This window comes from Mustela nivalis, assembly GCF_964662115.1.
Source record: "Mustela nivalis genome assembly, chromosome: 2".
Classification (NCBI taxonomy): Eukaryota; Metazoa; Chordata; class Mammalia; order Carnivora; family Mustelidae; genus Mustela; species Mustela nivalis.
In genome coordinates, this window is record NC_139021.1 from 40717656 (window position 1) to 40742613 (window position 24958).

The 24958-nt window shown below is 43.3% G+C and overlaps 2 protein-coding genes across 9 annotated transcripts in view; one reads left to right on the forward strand and one right to left on the reverse strand.

Moving 5' to 3' along the window:
• Positions 1 to 18046, reverse strand: part of ESRP1 (epithelial splicing regulatory protein 1) — a 59246-nt gene extending 41200 nt beyond the window's left edge. For 2 of the 8 annotated variants that reach the window (XM_082722820.1, XM_082722818.1), the window contains exons 1-4: positions 15923 to 17050; positions 15281 to 15409; positions 13917 to 14030; positions 10400 to 10514 (exon numbers count right to left, since the gene is read on the reverse strand). In XM_082722820.1, the coding sequence (XP_082578946.1) occupies positions 10400 to 10514; positions 13917 to 14030; positions 15281 to 15409; positions 15923 to 16054 (490 nt within the window). In that variant the 5' untranslated portion in view covers positions 16055 to 17050. Of the gene's footprint in view, positions 1 to 10399; positions 10515 to 13916; positions 14031 to 15280; positions 15410 to 15922 lie in introns of all 8 variants that reach the window. The other 6 variants (XM_082722821.1, XM_082722819.1, XM_082722816.1 and 3 more) reach the window with 5 other exon arrangements.
• On the forward strand, positions 17533 to 23982 carry LOC309859280 (uncharacterized protein; the record flags this gene model as incomplete). Its single annotated transcript, XM_082719963.1, has 5 exons — positions 17533 to 17678; positions 17734 to 17973; positions 18040 to 18550; positions 22170 to 22228; positions 23635 to 23982. The coding sequence occupies 4 exons, from the start codon at positions 17533 to 17535 to the stop codon at positions 22224 to 22226; spliced, it is 954 nt and encodes a 317-aa protein (XP_082576089.1). The 3' UTR covers positions 22227 to 22228; positions 23635 to 23982.
• Between the last annotated feature and the right edge of the window lie 976 nt (positions 23983 to 24958).

Here is a 24958-nt window from a genome sequence, read left to right on the forward strand (position 1 = left end):
AATGGAAACCAATCCCATTGTATAAATCACTGTTTTTCAACCTTGCCACTACTGACCAATAGGCCAGATAATTCTTTGTTGAGGGTGAGGATGGAAGTGGTAGTCCTGCGTACTATAGGATTTTTACTAGCATACTGGCCTCTATCCACCTCAGTTCTGACTTAAAGTATCTCTGGGCAATGCCAAATGTCTCCGAATGGGAAAAAATCAACCCAGGTTGAGAACCACCAGCATAGGCTAAGAGTTCCCAATTGTTCCAACTTCACCCCTTACTATCTACGGAACCATCAGAAAAAGCTCTTATATACGAGACCATTATGGAACAGATTTTCAAGAAAACCGGCCAAAGAAACACCACTTATGAACCCAGTTCAGTGCTTGTCAAAACCCGTATCAACAGACACACACACACAATCTAAATTATTGACCACCTGGCCCTTTACTCAAAGTTTGCTGACCTCTGGGAAGAGAGATCGGTTGGAGATGGCCAAAACCAGAATGCCACACAGGAATGTATGTTTACCACGTCCTGTCCCCAAACGGAATATTGGAGGGAAATTAAGCTTTGGAGGAGTAGGAGGGAGAAAGTATATTCCATTCTAACCACTGTTTTCTCTCCTCTACACATAAGAGGTGTCGAGCTTTCTCACCTTTGCTCAGGTAATTCCTCTATGAAGTTTATCTTCATAATCCCCTAACCAAATGAGACCATAGGTAACTCCTACCCATCCATCAACAATACCTTTCTGGCTGCTCTAGGCTGCAACCATCAATTTAAGAATTGATTAGATATTACTACTCCTATAAAATACTCTCTCAACAGTACTAGACATTTCCTAAGCATGTAGATACCTCTGCTATCTACGACAGCACCTATCATTTCTCAGAATCTATTGACATAAACGATGGCATTAAACACCATTTCATGCCAAACACCATCTGTTTCCTTCTATTTTCACAGCAGCCCCACCAGGCAGATAATGGTAAAACCAAATGGATGAAGAAACCAGGATTTAGTAAGTTCCCTAACTCACCCAGGCTCCCAGCTGGTAGGTAAGAGCCGGAATTACAATACATCTCTGATTTGACTATGTGTATATAATTCCCTGCACCAAGATAAGAAGCTTTGCTTAATTCATTCTGAGAATACTTTATCAGAAGATTTCTAAATGTATATATAAAAGTCAAGTGGAAAAGACTGAAAGACTGGGTGGCTCAGTGGATTAAAGCCTCTGCCTTTGGCTCAGGTCATGATCTCAGGGTCCTGGGATCGAGCCCTGCATCAGGCTCTCTGCTCAGCAGGGAAACTGCTTCCTCCTCTCTCTCTCTCTGCTGGCCTCTCTGCCTACTTGTGATCTCTGTCAAATAAATAAATAAAATCTTAAAAAAATAAAAAATAAAAGACAGACATGGATTAGTAGATGAAGAATTATTTACTGAACTCTGCTTTTAAAGTAGGAATATGTTCTAGACATTTGGCTAACTTGGTTCCACAGGACACGTCCCAACACGTTTCCCTTCAAGACATCACACACTAAGGATCAGCAACTCTGAGCTCCTGACAACTTTCAAGTCACCCAACCTCCTGCATGCCCAAACCAAAACCAAAACTTACACACATTTACTTACACACACACACAGACACACACACACACACACACACACACACATCCTCTTCAGAAGGCATGTTCAATTCATAATCCTTACCAGAATTTAACATGAGTAACAAAGGAGGGTTAAAAAAAAAAGTTTAGTACCAATTCTTTCCCCTATCAATTTTAATTACATATTGAATGGCTTGCTGCACGTCTGATCTTGAGGGAAGGAAAGATGAGTCTATGCCTCCTGATTTATGGCTCATCACGCAACTTACTCATTCTACCCTCGAGGCAGCCACAACAGCACGAACAGGCTTAGCCAGCTTTACAGTGAGAAATGCCATGAGGAAATGAGAAAGGGTAAAGCCAGACATGGTGGGAACAACACTAACATCTGAAGCTACAATTGAGCAAAGTGCCACATTTATGCCAAGCTCAGAAGTCCAGACTTTGCCATTATTTGAATAGGAGGAACATTTCCTTAGTGCTTCCTTCAGTGAAACGATTTCAGGATTTAGCCCAAAATGTGTATTAGCGGAGGGTGAAATTTAGAGAGCAAGATTTTACAGAGTCCAGCTATATGAACTCACCATCTCAAAAATAAACAAACAAACAAATAAATAAATAAATACCTTTAAACAAAGCTCGCGAGTATTAGCTCATCCACTTAAAAAAGTTACCTTTTCTGACTGCCTAAAAATGGACACATTTGATTATAAATTTTCACTTGTAAGTAACATCTTTTTTAAACTAAATTTGTAGTTTATATTAGGAGAATTACATATATAAAACAAATACATAGTGGAATGATTAAGTTTAAGCTCCATTATAACTGCATCCCAATTAAAAATTCTAACCCCAAGCCATTCTTCCCTGCCACAGACCCTTCAGCAGACAAGTCTGTTTCCTTCACTTCTACTCCGCTCCTTTATCTAGAACACAATGGCTTAATGGCCAGACATACTACAACAAAATGCCTATGCTAATGAACAAAGGGATAACCAACAGAATATGGAAAGAGAGAAGTGGAATTAGTACCCCAAGGAAGAATTCAAGTTTCCTACAAGTATGTGAAGGAAAGAAGGGAAAGAAGTGATAAACCACCCTTAAATGACTTGCATAATTTAAAAAATAGATTCTCTAAATAACCTTTTATATTTTAAAGTAAGCTCTGAAATAAACAAATCAAGAAGGCCACTATAAAATACAACTAGGAGTCAAGGCAACAACTTTTTCATACTAGGAATAAAACGCTGGTAAAAAAAAAAAAATCCAAAACCACAGTTTTAACTCTTCCAAGAGGACTTACTCCTTCCAACAGGGAAAACAGTAAGACCCATCCTAACAAATATTACCTCAGGAGATATTATTTTAACAAAAATCAGAACTGACCAATCAATTATACTGTCAAAGAAATAAGACAGACTTCGGTAATTCAATAAAAGAGTGAAAGTGAGTATTTTTATTTTAGGAAAAGACACTTGGGTGGGGTAAGCAAACTAGGAAAGGGAGATTGTCTTCTCAGTCCTTCTAAAACAAACCAAAAAATTACCCTGAAATTCCCAAACGCACATTTTGAAATTATTTTATAACTCAGTGGGTTAAGCCTCTGCCTTTGGCTCAGGTCATGATCTTGGGGTCCTGGGATCAGGCCCCACACTGGGCTCTCTGCTCAGCAGGGAGTCTGCTTCCTCCCCCACCCCGCCTAACTCTGCCTAATTCTGATCTGTCAAATAAATACTTTTTAAAAAATTATTTTATAATTAAAATAAACCACAAAAAATTAACATAACTGAGTGCTGGCCAAAAATATACAGTATTTCTAGTATTACAGACCACAAACCAGAGTATTTACAGATTTGGCTCATATCATGCCAACCTGATGCCAAAGATAATTTCTTCCCCCCACTAGCTAACAAGGTCAACTACTAACCTAGCTTAACTGTACACCTGAAGATATTTAAAATCCCTTTCATACGCAGAAAGGTACCAAGGAGGATTCAGCACTTCCCTCCCCTTTTTAAGCAAGGCAATGAAGGTTTATGCAATTGTCAAGGCCCCCTTCAGTTTATCAGAAGAAGGACGGAAGTGCAGAATTAACCACACATACAATTTTACAAATGGAAAGCAAAATTAACCTTGAAGATTAGCTGTACTAACACAGCTAACACACTCGATGTTTAAAAGGTCTATATCCAATCTCACTCAAAGTTAAAAAAAAAAAAATCTTAAGTGTAAAATAGTTTAAATAAGTTCCTAAATCAGTAATCAAGTCCTTTTTAAGTCCTTGGAAGCTATTTTTCTTCATCTGAGGACCCCCACCCCCACCCCCAACCTGGTAAAGCTCAAAGGATCATAGTCATCACAGGAAAGTGTATGGCCGGCCAGGTACTGGCCAAGTGGTTGCATAGAGTATCTTATTATTCCTTACAATAGGCATGCCCATTTTAAGATAGAGAAACTGAAGCTGAGGGATACACTAAATTCACCCCCAATAAATCTGACTCCAAAGCTCCTGTTCTTAACCACTCTGGTGTTAAGGTTTTTGTCTCTTTTTTTAAAGCTTTTATTTATTCATGAGAGTGAGAGAGAAAGGCAGAGGCAGAAGCAGGCTCCCCGCTGAGCAGGGAACCCAAGGCAGGGCTCAATCCCAGGACCCTGGGACACACAACTTGTGCTGAAGGCAGATGCTTAACCCACTGAGCCACCCAGGCACCCATCTCCATCTTTAATATATGGGAAAAAATAGGCAAATGTCACTGTATTAGCACATGCACACACATAAATCCTTCACCCCATCAAGAAGTGGTGAGACAGGGCGCCTGGGTGGCTCAGTGGGTTAAGCCGCTGCCTTCGGCTCAGGTCATGATCTCAGGGTCCTGGGATCGAGACCCGCATCGGGCTCTCTGCTCGGCAGGGAGCCTGCTTCCCTCTCTCTCTCTCTGCCTGCCTCTCCGTCTACTTGTGATTTCTCTCTGTCAGATAAATAAATAAAATCTTTAAAAAAAAAAAAGAAGTGGTGAGACAGACACACACACTCCTACTAACCCTTGGACGGGCGGACAGGAGTGATTTAGCGATTATTGTTTTCATCCTGACAGTGGAAAACTGCACTAGTGAAATGGTATTTGCTAATAATAAACAGCACATATGGATGGAACTGGATAAGAAATTTTACGAAGTTAATTCCTCTTTCTTGCTGAACAGTTCAAGTATGTGCTCAGGAAATGGGAACATAAACCTAGAAGGGACATAATCTATTATAAATAGCCAATCTCACCCTCAAATGGCTTTATAAATTCTAGAGTATTATCCCCTAGTTAAGGAGCACAATTTTTATATGAGAATGACTGGCTAAAGTGCTGGCACCTCTAGCTAAAACCTGTCTCAGTCTCCCCAGCTGTAAAAAGGGGGTGACACTCCTCCACTGGTTGTGAGGGGGCTGCTGGAGCATACACATAAGCACTTATTCACAAACCTTTTACCTGCTTGCCTACAAGGCCAGGCTTTATTAAAAAGCTCTTATTAGGGATGCCCGGGTGGCTAAGTCATTAAGCGTCTGCTTTGGGCTCAGGTCACCATCCCAGGGTCCTGGGTTCAAGCCCCACATCAGACTCCCTATTCAGTGGAAGGCCTGCTTCTTCCTTTCCCACTCCCCCTGCTTATGTTTCCTCTCACTGTCTCTCTCTCAAATAAAATCTTAAAAAAAAAAAAAGTTCTCATTAAAGGCTTGGCAAAGTAAACACAATGGACAAGGTCTTGGTTAATGAGAAGAAGTTAGTTCATAAATAACAAAGCTAAGAAAACACAGGTTAAGAAACTGGGAGGAAGTAATTCCATCCACCATTGGGGAAAAAATAGGGTTGCTCTTTTTAAAAATGGATAAAAGAAGTCATTTATACAAACAGTCCCACAATCAAAATGTCTTTTTCACAGGAGAAAGCTTATATTAATTTCCTCTAAATATCTAAGATAATGTCCCCCCCAGTGCACCCCCCAAAAATCAGAAGACCTGATTCCTATTTTCATGCTCTTATCACCTCACCTGACTAAATAAAAAGCTTACAAAATGCTTACCCACAGTTCACCTGCAAAATGAGGTCTTCTCTTCGGAGACTGCATGCTATAAAAGGCAGGTAACAAAACTACAACTTGAAGAACTCAGAAAGGTTCAACAGTAACACCAGAAGTGGTCTTAGAACCAATGCAAAGACAAAAGAGGGAAGTAAGCGCTAAAATAAGGACCAGCACTGTGTTCAAGAATTCCTAAACCCTTTATTTTATCAGTGTAGTCTTACTTTTTCATTTACACTGCTCCTGGTACTTTACAAAGCTTTCATGTAGAACACCTGAGATAAAAGGTGAGGCTTAGAAAACTCAAGTAACTTTCCCAGGAAAGTGAAGCTGGGTATTCCCTTACTTGTTCCTTTCCAAGGGTTGGCAAGAGCCTCTCCCTCCCTTCGTTTACCTGTTGGACAGGTAATCCCTCAGGAGCAAATGACTCCCCATCTACTTGGCAAAACCATCAAGGATGTGTAATGACCATCTTTACGTTTCCAAATTCAGTGTCATTTCCATACGAGAAAGGGAAATACTTAGTGATCTGAAAGAACACAACTCTTCAGAGATCGTGGAAAGCCTCTGTATAGATAAGGACAAGTACATACTCAAATCTGGTATGACTGTTTTTGACCTGAGGACTTAGGTGGCCCAGTAAAGCCAATAATGTTTCCTCCCAATTGGAGTCATAAAATAACTGATCACAGCTTCAGTGTAAAAAACCACTGTCGGGAAAGCTTAAGATTTCTTACCTATTGTTATTTTTTGAAATTGTATTTATTTCACAGAGAGAGAGAGAGCACAAGCAGGTGGAGTAGCAGGTAGAGGAAGAGGGAGGAAGCAGGCTCCCAGCTGAGCAACGAGCCCACTGTGGGGCTCAATCCCAGGATCCTGGGATCATGACATGAGCCAGAGGCAGTCGCTTAACCAACTGAGCCACCCAGGCGCACGAGATTTCTTACCTATTAAACGGTAAGGAAATATGCAGATAGAACATTAATAAGAACAGTTAAGATTAAAATTCTAGGGACGCCTGGGTGGCTCAGTTGGTTGAGCAGCTGCCTTCGGCTCAGATCATGATCCCAGGGTCCTGGGATAGAGTCCCACATCGGGCTCCTTGCTCGGCAGGGAGCCTGCTTCTTCCTCTGCCTCTGCCTGCCTCTCTGTCTGCCTGTGCTTGCTCGCTCGCTTGCTCTCCCTCTGTCTCTGACAAATAAATAAATAAAATCTTAAAAAAAAAAAAAAGATTAAAATTCTACTTTCTTAACTGGGAAAAAAACTACAAACCTAAGACTCTTCCAATATAAACCCAAAGAAAGTAGGATATAATCAAGATTTTTTTAAATTTTTTTTATAATCAAGATTTTCAAGAAATAGAAAATACCCTAGTTATTCCAATGAATGCATTACTAAATGGCCATGAATTTCTTCATATTTCAAGTGCCCTGTGTCTGAAATGGAGCCCAAGTTAGCTTTATTCACAATTCATTTGTTTACTATAGTCAAATATTTCTGATTTTCATCTTCATGGAACTTGAAAAAAGAACCACCACCAAGGGGCACTTGGGTGGCTCAGTTGTTAGGCGCCTGCCTTTGGCTTGGATCATGGTCCCCGGGTCCTGGGATTGAGCCCCACGTCAGGCTCCCAGGGAGCCTGATCCTCTCCCTTCCTCTGCCCTTACTCCCTGCTCATGCACGCTCTCTCTCTCTCTCTCAAATAAATAAATTTTAGAGCTAGGATTAACCTGAATGACAAAAATTAATCAGCAAAGCATCCTATTTCTTCACTTAAATGCCAGATAGTTCAATTTGTTATTTTAAAAAATTACTATATACTGGTATGTAGGTAATAAAGTACAAACCAATCGAGCCCCGCTTCGGGCTCTGTGCTTAGCAGGGAGCCTGCTTCCCCCCTTTCTCTGCCTGCCTCTCTGCCTACTTGTGATTTCTGTCAAATAAATTAAAATCTTAAAAAAAAAAAAGTACAAACCGAGTATAAAGTCCAGATTACTACACTGATAATGTTTACTAATAACCCCAAATTTTATATACATGAAGTCTCAAGAAGAAACCAACGGGAAAAAAAAAAACATTAATTTCTAGGAAGTTCTCTCTAAACTGTCAATACATTGAGAAAACTGAAAAACCCAAACATAAGAACCTGTTGCTTGTATCTAGGGAAACTTTTACTAGCATGTGACCTATCATCACGAGGGGAAGATTGTCTTTGCCAAAAGAGGATTCTGAATAGTCAAAAATAAACAGTTCTTAATATACTGCCTTTTTTACTCACATTGTCTTTTTCTAAATTAGATAACTTTAAATTAGACTTTCCCAGGTGCCTGGGTGGCTCAGTGGGTTAGGCCGCTGCCTTTGGCTCAGGTCATGACCTCAGGGTCCTGGGATCGAGTCCCGCCCGCATCGGGCTCTCTGCTCAGCAGGGAGCCTGCTTCCTTCTCTCTCTCTCTCTGCCTGCCTCTCAGTGTACTTGTGATTTCTCTCTGTCAAGTAAACAAATAAAATCTTAAAAATAAATAAATAAATAAATAAATAAATAAAATAAATTGGACTTTCCCTCATCTTTTTTTTTCCTCCAGATTTCTTTGGTTTTCTCTTTTGTCTACCTTAGACTCCCAGACTCCCTATCTATGAACAAGTTATATTCTGTTGTTTAAGCCACATAGTCTAATATATTTGTTATGGTAGTCCTAGCAGACTAATACCACTTTCAAACCAACAATTAGTAACAATTTTTCTGCTGTCCCAATTTTTTAATTCTTCCAAGAATTCCCTCAAAATAAACTTACTGCACGCCTACCTCCCAGTACTAGTGGGAACAGGAAAGCAAATTTCTAGCTAACTACTTCTAGAAAGAAGGGAGATACAATGGGTTTTCCCTGCTTATAAGGGGTTAGGAAAAACATGCAAACATTTTCCAATCTGGAAGGGAAAATTTTTTTCTTTTTTTAAAGATTTTATTTATTTGACCGAGAGAGATCACAAGTAGGCATAGAGGCAGGCAGAGAGAGAGAGGAGGAAGCAGGCTCCCTGCTGAGCAGAGAGCCCGATGCGGGACTCGATCCCAGGACCCTGAGATCATGACCTGAGCTGAAGGCAGCTGCTTAACCCACTGAGCCACCCAGGCACCCTGGAAGGGAAATTTTGAAATAAAACAAGAATCAGGCTTTAGCTCTTGAAAAGAATGAGAAAAGAAAAAGAATAAACATCTACGGCCCATTAAGTTCCTGAAAGTAACTTAAATCTGACTTCAAGTTGGCTCTCATAGTGACTTTGGGTCAGTTGCCCAACTCTTCTATTACTCAATTTCACATCTGATGTTAGCACATGACTACTTATTAGTTAGCACTTTAAAGTCTTACTGGATGAAAATGATGGGTCAGTCATGACTACAAGATTTGTGATTATAAAACTTTTACAATACATAGTGCATCAAGGATACAATCTTGGTAATGAAAGAATTTGGGGGGTAAAGTCCCAACATCATTTTATCATCTCAAAAGATGACTTACTATCATCACCACAATCTCAGATGTATTTGAGAAACCCAAGAGGGTTAAAAGGGGTACCAATGTTTGTAAAGGGGTATCTGGGTGGCTCAAGCAGTTAAGCATCTGCCTTCGGGTCAGGTCATGATCCCAGGGTCCTGGGATTGAGTCCCCCATCAGACTCCCTGCTCTGCAGGGAGCCTGCTTTTCCCTCTAACCCTCCCCACTGCTTGTGCTCTCTTTCACACATACTGCCAAATAAATAAATTTAAAAGGTAATCTTACAATTCTTCAACCAAAAAAATCCAGACACTTCCAATAATGTGAACCTGAATTCTATTTTAGATGTGCTCAGCTCATAAAACTCCAATTCTAGGTCCATCTAACTAAATCAGTACTCAAATTCAGTAAATCATAACTTCAAGAAACTTGCCTCTAATTATACAATTAGGTCTTTCTAGTAAAATAAACAAATTTTGGAAAAGCAAATTTCATTCATACCCTAACAAAGTTAGAAGTATTTTAGGGGTGGGGTGCCTGGGTGGCTCAGTGGGTTAAGCGAATGACTCTTGATCTCAACTTAGGTCATCATCTCGGGGTTGTGAGATGCAGCCCTACATCTGGCTCTGCACTCAGTCTGGAGTCGGCCTGAGATCCTCTCTTGCCTTCTTTCTCTGCTCCTACCCCTGCTCACACACGCTCTCTCAAATAAATGTCTTTTAATTAAAAATAAATCTTAAAAAAAAAAAAATTTAGATGTGCCTGAGTGGCTCAGTTGGTTGAACCTCCAACTCCTGGTTTCGGTGTAGTTCATGTCATGGTCATGGAATTAAGCCTTGTAGGCTCCCTGCTCTGTAGGTAGTCTGCTGAAGATTCTCTCCCTCTGCCCCTCCCCCCCACTCCCATGCTCGCAAGCTCTTGCTCTCAAGTAAGTAAATCTTTTTAAAAATACTTTATACATGGGGCGCCTGGGTGGCTCAGTGGGTTAAAGCCTCTGCCTTCAGCTCAGGTCATGATCCCAGTGTCCTGGGATCGAGCCCCACATCGGGTTCTCTGCTCAACAGGGAGCCTGCTTCCTCCTCTCTCTCTGCCTGCCTCTCTGCTTACTTGTGGTCTCTGTCTGTCAAATAAATAAATAAAATCTTTAAAAAAAAAAATACTTTATACTTTCTTGAATTGCCATTTTATCTAGAGCTACCTTTTTAAATGATTCTTGGGTAATCACTTAAAGGATACATTCTGTCATTGCTGCAACATCCAGTTTATCAATATCAGGTGAACCAGGACAACACTTCTTGAATTCTTTTCGAAGGTCAAAAAAGGAATAGAAGCATTCAGGCAATAATACATTCTGAGGAAGGACAAAAGTAGACACTGTTAACTAGATGAATTTAGTTTAATGCTTCTCTAATAACTAGAAACCTAAGAACTTAATGGCAGTATATTTTACCACAACTGAATTTTTTAAATCAAATATAAAAGTGACTTTATTTTCTGGTACAGTATTACATCCTATAGACAAGTGTCATGGAAAAAATACCTTATTTTAAGGTAACAGATTACATTTGTGTTCCATATGCGCTCATTTAAAACACTTTTGAAGTTATAGTACATTCAGGCTGTCATGTATTTTCTGAGTGATAAAACTACACTCTTTTCAACCATAATCATTTCAGACCACCAGTATTTTCAGGCAGCAGTATTAGCCCTTTTACAATATCTACCTAGACATAGGACTCAGCTACAAAACACAGTATTTTTAAATACTGGTTTCATATAATAAATATTTTCTGTATTGAAATCAGAGTAAGATAATAAATTCCTGACTGCCTAAAAAGGATGATTTTTGTGCCAAGTTATAGTGCCAAGTTTTCCTGGATTCTGACTATACCTGAGAACTCAAATTAGACTCTTTTTTTTAAAGGAAAGAAAAGAAAAATCACAAATCTCAAGAGCATGGGAGAAAGTTACCTGCTGTTCTTAGCTACTAGCACCACTCTTGTGGTTATTAAGCTAGTTCAACGGTCTGGGAAAATAGTATACACTATTATGTTTTTGTTTCCCCTGGGGCAGGGAAACCCACATTGAATAGCTTTGAAAGATGATTTTTTAAAAACTGAACTTAGGGGGGCGCCTGGGTGGCTCAGCGGGTTAAAGCCTCTGCTTTCCGCTTGGGTCATGATCCCAGGGTCCTAGGATTGAGCCCCACATCGGGCTCTCTGCTCAGCAGGGAGCCTGCTTCCCCTACTCTCTGCCTGCCTCTCTGCCTACTTGTGATCTGTCAAATAAATAAAATCTTAAAAAAAAAAAAAACTGAACTTGGATTTTTCTTACAATCTCAAAATAGTTTCTCTTCACTCACTGGGAATTTCTACTCATTTACACATTAGAAAGTCAAGGAAATAAAGACTTTTTAATGTTTGCAACCTATATAACATTTATGCAATGATAACTCTTTCTATCCTGATTTCCTAACTGGATTCTACTAGATAGAGACCTGCTCCTCCTGTATTTAAAATAGGTATCAGGGCACCAGCTGGCTCAGTCAGTAAAGCATGTGACTCTTGATCTCAGGGTTGTTGAGTTCTAGCCCCACGTTGTGTGTAGGAATTACTACAAAATCTTTCAAAAATAAATAAATAAAATAGGTATCGTTGTACACGGTCAGTTTTTTAAACAGTTACTAAGAAAATGGTGAATCAAGATTACCTACAAGAATGTTCATTTAAAAGCTAATTATGATGAGAATAACTTACATGTTCAAAAATAAAAGATTTAATAGTTGTATTCACTTAAAATACAGAACATTTAAGTCTTAAAAAAGATACTGTTGTAAGATGGGATTGGAGAGAGACAAACCATAAGTGACTCTTAATCTCACAAAACAAACTGAGGGTTGCTGGGAAGGGGGTTGGGAGAAGGGGGGTGGGGTTATGGACACTGGGGAGGGTATGTGCTATGGTGAGTGCTGTGAAGTGTGTAAACCTGGCGATTCACAGACCTGTACCCCTGGGGATAAAAATATATGTTTATAAAAAATAAAAAATTTAAAAAAAGATACTGTTGTTACACTAAACTATAAAGTAGGCTAAAAAGTGTGGTATGAGTGCTCTTAGTAAAAATGGGCTTTTCTACAAGTACCTGGAAGAATATTTTCAAATATATTCATATTAGAGAAAAACACTTCAATATAGTTTTCTGAATGGCAAGATTATTTTATGATTTTCTCTATTTTTTCTTAATAAATAGAATTACCTTATGATACTAAATTAGTTTAAGAATATTAATTGTTTTTAGGTTTCTTTATCTAAATCCCAGCAGAAATGACTCAGAAAAATGTCTCAATTATTCTCTGGAGGTTTTCCCACATTTAAAGCAGTCTATCTGAAATAAAACAGCTGTTTTCCCTCAGCACAACAGAAAAAGGATTAAGTTTTATCCCTCTCTATAGGAGTTTGAGGGGAAGAAAAATATCCTCATATATCTATTTCTGGATCAAGGGTGTAGCAATTGGTCTAGCATCTATTAATGAAAACCACTGCCCCTTTTTAATTGAATAATTACTAAAGTTGCTACAAAAGGAGTGGTTTCTCGACTGATAGAGGAACTTGAATTTCTCTTTCAGACTTTTGAAACTGTCATTACATATTTAATCTGTATCTTTCCATTTCTTCCCTAGTGAGGTAAAAAGAAAAATTTGCACTGCCTAGCCACTATACTTGTGACATCAATGTCAGTCTAAATCTTTCTTTGAAAACTTGCCCCATCTACTTTCTTTAAAAAAATATTTCACTTCATCTTTTCAAGTTCAGTATTTGCCTACCACAATAAAAAGTTACAGCTCAAACTAATTAAGTTGATAAGATCAACTATATTAGCAATGATTGGCTACATTGGGTCTGCCCTCTATACTCTCCATTTTCCCTCAGCCCCTCAGTATTCTTCCCAGGGAGAGAAATCACGCATCTATAGTTAGGCTATATTTTTCTCACCCCCATATGCTTTTCCGTCGCAGAAAGACCAGCAAAGATAAAAGATGAGGCTGAACCTACTGTTATGATACAAAATTTAATCAGTTTTGAACATTTACTTTAAGTCAAAGTGCAGTATGCTGTAATTAATGTTTCACTAGTTATATGGCTCTCTTTACACAGTACAAAGCTCTTAAATGAAATCAGTTACAATTAAAAGGGTTTAATTCAACCTTATTCTTTGCTCCTTCCTTTCTAAGATAAAGCATTTTCCACACAGATGAAAATACCACAATGTCTTAAAATTTAAAAGTAAATGTTTTCTCCTGCTTACTGCTATTCATTTAAAAGTCAAAAATTCAGCTAATATACTTTGGAAAAGTAAGAATGTTAACCATCTCAAAAACTTAAACAAAAAGAGAAACTTTTATTAAGTCATCAGAGAGTACCTATAAAATTACTGCTATGTCAAACACCTCTACTGAAGGGTCATGAATTTTCTTTTTTGTGGTAAAATACACATAGCATGGTATTTACCATTTTAACAGTAAGTGTACAGTTCAGTGGCATTAAGTACTTTCACATTGTTGTGAAACCATCACCACCCATTCTTTGTCATCTTCTCAAGCTGAAACTCTGCCATCAAATAGTAACTCCCAACAGGCATCTTTTTTTAAAAATGGAGAAACTTGGATAAACCATTAAAAAAAGGAAAAAAAAAAAAGGCAGCCTCCAGTCACCACCAAAGATCCAATCATTCTCCGAGAAGCCAGCACTCTTACCTTCTTGGAAGCCTCAGGATGCAGGATTTGCCTGACATGCAGCTGCCCATCAGTACAGAGACAGAAGGAGGTTCCAACCCCAATATTCAGTTCATTGCTTACTGACTGGTTAAACTGAAAACAAGACACAGGGAGGCAACTGATGCAGGAATTCCAAACTCTGGCAAAGTGGCCCCACGTGTTGATAACCACGTAAAACCAAAAGGCCATATAAAGGGACACCAGTGCTGAAGCAATGTTAGAAAGGCTCCTATCTAGACTCCTTTATACAGGAAAGCTTTCCAATCAACCCACATTTCACAGACAGAAGAATTTAGTATATACATTCTTCCTTCCATCCCCTCTTCTATTTTTGCAATAAATCCACATTCAAGACTTTTTAAGTCGGGTCTCATTTCATCAGCAGGTTGCCTTCAGATTACATCATTCCCTGGTGTTACTTTATGTTTGGATGTGTTGAGATTAAGAAAGATGCCAGTTTATGATAAACAAATGTGGTTAATGGGTATAAGGACCTCTGGAAAGTCTGGCAACACGTTTCCTGGAACAGAACCCCCAAAATGGTAACCTACCCCTATTAATTCGCACTTTGCGTGCTAGGGCAGGGCCTTGAAAGCTCTGACTCTCACCTGCACAGGTGTGTAGCGCCCCGCTCTACCCCTGATCCAGTACCCGTCAGAACCACGAAGCAGCCGGTTTTGGGGTCACCTCAATTCCATTAAGTGGATTCCACCAGTTTCACAGTGACCCAACGAGCAGTTCTACATGTTCCGGCCTGCAAACCCTCCCCTGCGCTACGACCAAGGCCACTGAAGAACAAAGAAGGCAACCAGAACCCGGCTTGTCCGAGTCCAGAAGCCTGAAACCAAGTAGACTCCCTCAGGTCCCCCACCAAACTGGGCCACCTCTGGTACGCCGCGCGGGGACCACCCGCTCCTCTACACCGCAGCCACAGCGCCCTCTGTCCTAAGGCTGAACCACAGACCCAAACCCCCTCAAAGAACAGGAGCGTCTGGGGTCTAGCCCTGGGGATTGGGGCGCTAGGATTCAAACTCCGCTTATCATTCAATTGGTAAAACCCGACTGATTCCGAGACCCCAGGAATATCTCGAGAACTAGGAACTTTAGGCCCACGAACTAGGCGCTGGGAAGCTTGGAGAAGCAGCGACCGCCTCCCAAAAGGTCCACCCGGGCCTCCAGGCCGGGTTTCCACCCACGCGGCCGCGCGTCTCGCCACCCTGCCCAGGGATGCCCGTGGACCCGCCGGCAAGGGCGTGGGACCTGGTATGGCTGCCTTGTGGGGTGGGGTGGGGGACACCTGAGCGGCCTGCATAAGGGTGGGCGGCACGGCCCAGGGCTGTCACCTGTCGGAGGGCTTGGTCCAGCTGCGGAGCAGAGGACAGACTTTCCGCGTCGATCTTAGTTTCTTCTTTACAATCCTCCGTCAGCTCCAACTGATCCGGTCTAACTAGTACTTCATGCAACTGTCCCACCTCCAGAGGGGAAAGAAGCTGGGGTCAGTTTTCCCCTTCCTCAATTTGGAAGCCTCCATATTCCCCCTCCTCCCTCGCTCCCTGCCCCGGCGGCCGGCGCCCCTCGTGGGGTCTGGCCGCAGAATCAAAGCTCACTTGTAGCGAGCGGCTCCAGTGGCAGAGAGGTCGGCACGGCCCAGCCTCCGGCCCCACCCCCACCCGGATCAGGTCAGAAAGGCCCTGGAAGTGGGAACCCGGGCTCCAGGGATTCCACTCCGGCTCCGCCGGGCGTCCCCGGACGGGCAGAGAACCTGGCTCGGCTGCGCCGGGCCTCCCCACCTGAGCCAGATTTCGGATTAGTGAAACGGTTCCAAAGCCGGTGGCCACCGCGTTTGGTTTTACTCTGGATTCCGTAGGCCTCGGGTCCAGCCTCACAAGTGGCCAAACAAGAACACTTATTTACCGACTCCCCAAACTTCTACAACAAACTTCTTGCCCCATTCCTATCATTTGGACAGGAACCTGGAGAAATACCTTCTTGTTGGCCAGATCCACGACTTTCCACAACAGCAGGATCAGCTCCTTCTCATCCGAGCCCAGCTTGGCCCCGGTGGCCCCAGCAGTGATCCCAAAAAGCACCACCAAGTAATCCGGAGACGCCGTCATGACGATAGGTGGGGAGGGGGAGAGGGGGGTTGGGAGGCGGTGAAGTGGGATGGAAGTGAGAACGAGAAAACCTGTGCTAAAAACCTCTTCTAAGAGAAAAAGAAAGGGTGCCCACCACCCCCCCTCCTCGCCGCCGCTGCTGCTGCAAAAGGCGGCAACCTACCACCCAAGCCCACACCTGGCCGGTGCTCCCCACCCTGGGCTGCAAGGGGGGTGGGAAGGAGGGCGCCGGAGGCCTGCCCTTTTTGTATTCAATGGCCGGTGCGTCTATGCAAAAAGCCAGGAGCAGGGCTGCACCCCGGGTGGAGCGCGCAATGGCTGAAAGCTTTTCTGTTTTGGGATGTGGCTCTACCTGCCCGCCCCTTCCCCCTCCCCCACGTGGTGCAGGTAAGAGACACCTGGCGGCGCCGGCCCATTGGCTCCTTCAAACCACGACGTGGCAGCGGTGGGGGAGGAGGCCGCCTGGGGAAAGGGGAGGAGGGGGCGGGAGACAATGGCTGGATGAATGGAGAGGAGAGGGCGAGAAAGAAGGAGGGGGAGACGTGAGGGGCGGGGAAGAGGCGGTTGCCACCTGAAGGGTAGCCCAGGCCGGACGGGGAAAGGGTGAGGGGTGAAAGGCGCGGAGGGCAGTGAGGGAGTCGCTGGTGGTGGTGGGCTGGGGGGTCACCCCTTCTTTGAAGGTAATGGAGAGGGATGGAGGGGCAGGGAAAAACGCCGGCTGTGGGGAGCGACGCCGAAGGTTCTTTTAAAGGGTCAAGGGAAAAGGCCTGGCGCCGGGAAGCGAAAGGAGGCCAGAGGTGAAGCCCTGGGTGCGGAGCTACTCAGGGCGCGGCGCCCGGGGAGGGCGAATCGCGGGGGTAGCTACCGGCCAACGGCAGCCGGGCGGTGGCGGGAGCAGTTGCCAAACACCGGAAAAACCGCTCCCGACCCCAGCACACCTTTAAGTGCAAACTGTAAGCGAAACCCCGTGGGCCCTCCCCCTCGCCGGGCCGGAGCCCAGGCGCACGCTCGCTGCTCCAAAGCCCAGGCGCACGCTCGCTGCTCCAAACCCCGGGACGCTGCCCACGTTCAGGAGACAGAGCCGGGCGCCCGGGGATCCCACTCAGCCGCCAACTTTCGCTCAAAGACGCAGGTGCGGCGCGCTACGAGGAAATTGAGGCACAATGGACCCCACTTCCTTGTCTCCCAACTACTCCCTTACATTGCTATGTCTTGTTCGGTCCTGGCTGCTAGTTGGGGACTAGAACCTTCTCCATGGCTGGGCCCACTTCCTTTGGTTTGCCCGAGGCTCTGAAGAAAACGTACACACTAACGCTTTCCTCAGCTGGCCAAAGCCAATGTTTTCCTCAGTTCCCGCTCTGACCCCACGCCCCCTACTCACACCGTTTCCTTTGTACTTCTGTGTCTATTTGGCCAACCCGCAAGCACTCCCCCTCCTCTAGCTAAGCTATGTCTGCACCGAGGCTTAGACGCCCACCATGACCTCCCCCCCCCCCCCAGACACCAGGTCGGAAGGTGACGTGGTAGGGCCTTTAGACGTGTGTGAGAAAAGCTCCAGAGGTGACGTTTCCTCGAGTTTTAGGTTTCCAACTTATCTACTCTCGGAAACCGAAATCCGTCTGAGGTATTACTAGTCGGGCCCCAGGTATCCACCCTTTATATTCATGGTGTGAAATCAGGCAAGCACACACCCCGCAAGGAACCCAGCCGGGTGCGAATCTTGAGAACCTGTCGGGATGCGCGTCTGGGGAGGATGAGGATCGCGCTTGCCCCACCAGGAGCGAGCGCCCGCGGAGCCGGCAGCCGCTGAGGATTCGGGCGGCGGGAGGGGGCGGGGCGGAGTTGGAGGAGCCCAGGGCCGAGCCGCGGCGCTTCTCGGCAGGACCGTGCGGGCGGAGGCGCTGCGGCCGGCGGCGCAGGTAGCAGCTCGCGTCCCGGGAGAGCGGGCGGAGGCAGGGCTCTGGCGGGGCCGGGCAGCGCTCAAGGTACCACGAGGGTGCTCGGTACCATCCCCGTCTGCAGCTCGAGCTCCAGCGGCGCGTGCTTTCCGCACCCGGGCTTCGGGATGCAGGGTGGGAAAGGGGCCCCCCGCGGTCCAGCGGCCGCCTCGTCCCCCACCCCCGGTCCGCGTGCGACGCTCCCCCGCCCGCAGGCGCCGCGGGGGCAGGGACTGGGCGCGGAGTGAGGTTGGGAGGGACCTGGAAAAACCACCCAGATTGCATTGCAGTGGGCGAGGCCGCCCGGAGGAGCCGGTTCCCCGGAGCCGCCTCCCCGCGGGGCGTTCGCGGAGCGCGGTTCCCAGGTGCTTGGATTTGCCTGGGCCTGGAGGTTCCGCCTGGCGGGGACGCGGGGCTCGGCTACGTGGTGGCCCACGCCCGGCAGGTTGAGCGCTCGCGACGACTGCGAGGAGGGCCCACGCCCGGCGGCCGACGGTGGCTGAGAAAGTGGTTACAGCCGCTCGGGAAGTCCTGCGTCGCCGGTCCTCTGTGGCCTCTGGTACTTGGATTAATCATTTGCGTAGTGCGTTTGGATCAACCGAGAACTTTATTTTCCGCTCGTTTATCAGGGATCCCGCGGCGCTGTCCCTGTGAGAATCCAATCCCAGAGCCGCTCCTTTTCAGAGATTCGTCTTCCTGTTTAAGGAAGTCGGATCCCCGGGTTCTGAGGTTTTTCATTTAAATTTGAATGTGTGCAACTAGGTTACAAGGACAGGGATTTTGTTTTGTTCCGTAACGTATTCCCAGGGTTGGAACAGAGCCGGACGTACACTAGGCACTCAACAAATATTTGTTGAAAGATTTTAATGAGTAACACCCACCCATTTTTGCAGCTCTTGTTTCCTAGCGAGGGCAGAGTTCATCACTGAGAAGGCGAAATTCTGAAAATGGGAGTCTACAGGTAATTTAAGTTTCAAGTGTTAAAAAAGAGAGGTGCTAATTCTTCGACGGATAAACCTACTTTTGTTAAATAAACTCGTAAAATGCAAGAATGCCAAGGGGGGGGGTCTATGCAACACTGCAGTTCTGAATACAAAAATGATTTATTGTCTATCCCACCATTTAGAATAATTCTAACATTTAAATATGTGATGCACACAGTAATAATTCTGGGAGGGACCTTGAAGGGTGTGGGTCACTCTACCTATGATCTTCATTCAAGATCACACATAAAACTCCCCTAACAAATGAGAATCTTTTTGTGTGTGTGGGCGTGCTTAGCAGCTGAGACCTAGAATATCTGGCCTGTATTCATGAAAATTAAGGTTATGAAGGACAAAGACTGAAGAACTGTTCTATAGGAAAGGACTTTATGAGACCTGACCACTAAATGCAGCATGCATGAATCCTGGACCTGGAACTTTTACCCCCCCCCCCTTTAATGGACATTATTGAGGCGTGCCTTGGTGGCTCAGTGGGTGCAGCCTTTGCCTTTTGCTCAGGTCTTCATCCCAGGGCCCTGGGATGGAGCCCCTAATTCCGAACCCTGCTCAGTGGGGAGTCTGCTTCTCCCTCTGCCCCTCACCCTGCTTGTGCGCACTCTCTTTCTCTCTCAAATAAGTAAATAAGATCTTTTTTTAAAAAAAATGGGCATTGTTGAGATAATAGGAAAATTTGAGGGTGCCTGGGTGGCTCAGTGGGTTAAGCCGCTGCCTTCGGCTCAGGTCATGATCTCAGGGTCCTGGGATCGAGTCCCACATTGGGCTCTCTGCTCAGCAGGGAGCTTGCTTCCCTCTCTCTCTCTCTCTGCCTGCCTCTCCATCTACTTGTGATTTCTCTCTGTCAAATAAATAAATAAAATCTTTTAAAAAAAATTTTGAGTAAGGTCTGTAGATTAAATAATAGCATTGTCTTAGTGTTAATTTCCTGATTTTTATATTACTGTGGTTTGGCAGGAGAATATCCTTTGTGTTAGGAAATACCCACTGTTTAGGAATAAAGGAAATTATCTATATAATTCTGCTCTCAAATGATTATAAATATATAAATGCATATATATATATATGAGAGAAAATAAAGCAAATGTGGCAAAATGTTAACATTGGTGAATCTGAGTGAAGGAATTTTTTAAACTAATCTTTGCAACTTTTAGAAGCTTTTAAAAAAATTTTAGAGGACTTTTTGCTGCCACCACCATTTGGTTTTTAACAAGGCTCTGTCTGGTGATTTTCTATGCTAATCTAACCCTTCTTCCTTTAGAATGAATCAATTTTCTTTGTCTTTTCCTTGCTGAAAGAAGGAAATAAATAAAGGTCATCACATTTTTTGGTATAATAATCCTCTTGAGTCCTTTAAAGTTGTACTTAAATAACTTTCCTAGACTAAATTACTGCAAGATCCTGAAGCTTTTGTTGTGAACCTTTTCTACTTTTAATTATCTTCATTACACTCCTTGGACCCTTTTCTTTTTGTCACTTTTAGAGAACAACTCTTGAACTGGACAAAATTCAGATGTCTCTACCATGGCCTGACCATTAACACAATGGTATCTCTATGTCAATTTTTTTTTAAAAGATATTTATTTGTTTGTTTTAAAGAGAGAGGGTGTGCAGGTGCAGGGGAGGGTGGGCGCAGAGAAGCAGAGGGAGAGAGAGAATCTGAAGCCAACGCTGCCAACTGTGGAGCCCAAAGTGGGGCTTGATCTCACAATAGTGAGATTATGACCTCAACTGAAACCAAGATTCAGATACCTAACTGACCAAGCACCCAGGCACTGCTCTATGGCACTTTCTTATAAGTTATGCAGTTTCCTTTTTAAAGACTATAGTAGTAGCACTACATTTGTTGGCTCCAGTTTTGTTTGAGATCTCTAGATCTTTCTTGGAGTTCTCAATTGCACACACATACCCAGCTATTCTCTTATACCCGTAAGAAAAGAGTTTTTAAGGGATGCCTCGCTCATTAAGCATCTGCCTTCTGCTAGGGTCATAATCCCAGGGTCCTAGGATCAAGCCACATGTCACGCTCCCTGCTCAGTAGGGAGCCTGCTTCTCCCTCTTGTCTGCTGCTCCCCCCTCTTGTCTGCTGCTCCCCCTGCTTGTGCCTTCTGTATCTGACAAATAAATCTCTTTAAAAAAGATTTAAAAAGTAAATCGAAGTATGGGTCTTTAAATTCTGAATAGTCATCATGAGCAAAGCTCACCCTCCTAAGTTGAAAAAAATTTATGGATAAGAAATTATCATTGAGATTAAATGGTGGTAGACATGTCCAATGAATATTGTGGGGATTTGACCCCTTTATAAATCTTGTGATGTAAGTGTGGCAATGGCAACTCATGGGGGAACAAGAATATTGGAATAGTGGTAATACAATGAAATAATATTATTGTATTAGAAGCCTTGGAACAGGTATAAGCAATAGGTGTGTTCATTAGAAGAAATCAGCTGCTGCTACAAGTTCCCTCTACATAGCACCCATTTTACTGCAAAAATAAAACCAGGTCATGTGCCCTTTTTATATTGAACTTTTTTGTTAAATCAACTTTAGTAATAAAGTGAATTGAATGTTCTTGAATTAGAGTGGAGATGGTTAGTGGTGAATATACTAAAAACCACTGAGTCGTACATTTGAAAAGGATGAATCGTACACTTGAAAAAGGTGAATGAGAATTAGATCAACTTTTTTTAATTTAATATTATTTATTTATTTATTTGACAGAGAGAGAGATCACAAGTAGACAGAGAGGCAGGCAGAGAGAGAGAGGGGGAAGCAGGCTCTCCACCGAGCAGAGAGCCCGATGCAGGACTCGATCCCAGGACCCTGAGATCATGACCTGAGCTGAAGGCAGCGGCTTAACCCACTGAGCCACCCAGGCGCCCTGTGATCAACTTATTTTTTTAAAGTGAATGAATGGGGACGCCTGGATGATTCAGTTGGTTAAGCGGCTGCCTTTAGCTCAGGTCATGATCCTGGGGTCCTGGGATTGAGTCCCACATGGGACTCCTTGCTTGGTGGGGAGCCTGCTTCTCTCTCTCCCTCTGCCTGCTTGTGCCCTCTCTCTGTCTCTGTCAAATAAATAAATAAAATCTTTAAAAAAAAAAAAAAAAAGCTAATCAGCGTAAAATCCTGTGTTCTGAGGCTGCCACAATCCATTGATATTTCTTGTTCGTTGTTTTAGATGTGGTTGCCAAAGAGATCACATTTTCTACTCCCTGGACAAATCCAACCTCTCTGAAGGTAAGGGGAGGTGATGGTCAAGATAACTAAATGCATTATAATTTTCTGTGGATTACTGTGTGCACCACATATTTAAACAAATTGCTGGTCTGAACCTTTATTATAGCAATTATTATGGATGGTCTGGATAAAGTATGGATTTATTAATCAGTCTTGCCATTTGCTACCTCATGGCCTTGAATGCGTCCCTTAACTTCATAAGAATTCAGTTTTTCACCTGTAAAAATGGGTGTGATGACAATGTATATGTCATTGGTTTTCAGGGGAGAAGAAATGCATAAAGAAGTATCTTCCTTAAAGAAAACAAACCTGAGAACTAGAAAGTTTACTATTCTAGAGCAGTCTCCAGGTGGGGAGGGGGTCTCTTCAGACAACCACCAAGGCCTAACCCTCTGACCTTAGTTAGCTTAGACTAAAGACACCATCAAGGCAGGCTGAAACATTTAATCAAGACTTTACTATCATGTCATAGGGAAATATACAGAAAAATTACATATAGAGAAATTCTCCATGAATCGGACAAGATACACCTTCTCCTTGAGAACTACAGATGTACTTCATTTGGCATACAGGAAATGATTCCACCCAGAGAATTCCTCCTTCCTTATTCCTGGCCTCCCGCTCTTTGCCCAGGAGTACATCCCTGCCTATCCCAAAATCCAGTTAGAGAGGGAAGCACAGCAGCAAAGCTTATCTTTTTAGTCAAGGTGTGTTGACAGGAGTGGTGTTTAAAGGTTTTATTTTTTAGTAATCTCTACACCCAACATGGGGCTTGAACTTAAAACCCTGTGATCAAGAGTCATACACTCCACTGACTGAGCCAGGCAGGCACCCCTCCACGTTGTCCTTTTTTTGTCTCATTCAGTCTCCCATTGGAAAAAATATATATATATCAGAATTTTGAAGCCACTGCCTTGATCCCTTCCAAAAATTATTAACAAATTGATTTCCCTGAGACTCACTTGTATTTTTAAAATTCATATGTATTTGGGTACCTGGGTGGCTCCATCAGTTGGGCCATTGACTCCTGATTTTAGCTTAGGTCGTGATCTTATAGGTAATGGGATTGGGCTCTGCTCTCAACAGGGACTCTGCTTGAGATTCTGCCCCTCTGCCCCTCCCCCCACTCATGCTCTTGTGCATGCTCTCTCTCAAATAAATAAATCTTAAAAATAAAATTAACATATATTTACTTAAAGTAGTATAAGCATGTCATCTTATAAGTCTAATTATTCTACATGTTTTATAATAAAAAACTGTAGTTACCTGTCTCTCCCCTGAATTCTGATTCCTGCTTCCTAGAGGCATCTACCCACTTTCTGCTATTTTCTGTTCTTATAACCTCATTTGCAACTAACATGCATTTACTAATATTGCCTACCTCAATCTTTTTTCTTTGGTGAAAGTGCATCTCACAGGTACATGTATCTGTACCACAAAGGAAACAACACTTCTACAAGGCTGCAGCGATGCTCCATGTCCCCATCCAACAGAACTTGCTGAAATTTCCAGCCAGGCTGACATTCCATCGGGTGTGCACTCCAAGTAAAGCTGGTTAAAGATCACTGTGCAGGGGCTCAGTTGTTGGGCATCTGCCTTCGGCTCAGATCATGATCCCAGGGTTCTGGAATGGAGCCCTTCAATGGGCTCCCTGCTCAGCAGGGAGTCGTCTTCTACCTCTCCCACTGTGTCTCTCTCTGTCAAATAATAAAAATTAAAAAAAAAAAAAAAAGTCACCGTGCACAAGTGCAGGACTTGAAGTTTTCAAAGCTTGATTTTTTTTAATCAACACTCCTCATTTTATAAACCTTGAAGCCCATCAGCCTCATTCTTACCCAAATCTCATGCTAAACTTGGGTATAGTGGGGTTTCATGGGGATCCAAACACTTTTAATAAGGCTTTGAGGCATCTCAGCACAGCACCACTAAGGCTGCCCTGACTCACACGGCCAAAGGTCCAAGCCTACTTTAGTCTTGTTCCTTTTTTCAAATTGAATTGGAAGGATGCAATAAATTATATATTCTTTAGCTGAAATCTCAAATACATCTATGATGTTTCCCAGAGCCTCGGTGATTACCACTATAGACTATGTACTTAAAATGCTTCCCTGTATTATTTATTTCAAATAGGCAACAGCTTTCTTTTTTTAAATTTCTAGACTCTCGATTAATGGTCACTTTATGGTTGCTTTTGTTAATACTATGTGCACTTTATTATTATTTTTTTAAGTTTATTTATTTTTTGCAGTAATCTCTACACCCAACGTGAGACTCAAACTTAGGACCCAGAGATCAAGAGTCACAAGCTCTTCCAACGGAGCCAGCCAGGCACGGAGTCAACCAGTTCACCCTGGTTGAACTTTGACAACCAGTAGTACTTACTCATGCTTAGAGCTTGGGAAAGAGGTTGGGTGAGGGTATCCATCAATTACACTGACGTTAGAGGGAAGAATAACATTTCCAAAATAGAACTGCTCCCGGTAATAGGACATCCCTTTCTGGTTCGAGTCTGTATCCCTGCTTTAGAATCTAATTTGAATCGGCATCCGTTTCTGCAAACAATATTTTGACTCATTCTGAAAGGCATCCCCCCAAAACCATTGGCACTTCCTCTATGGTGTGGCCCATCGAGTTGATGAGAGAGAGAGCAGAAGGGAGATCTTTCTCTTTATAAACATAAATAACAATAATAAAGTAGCTTTATTTATTAAACTGACACTATACATATCT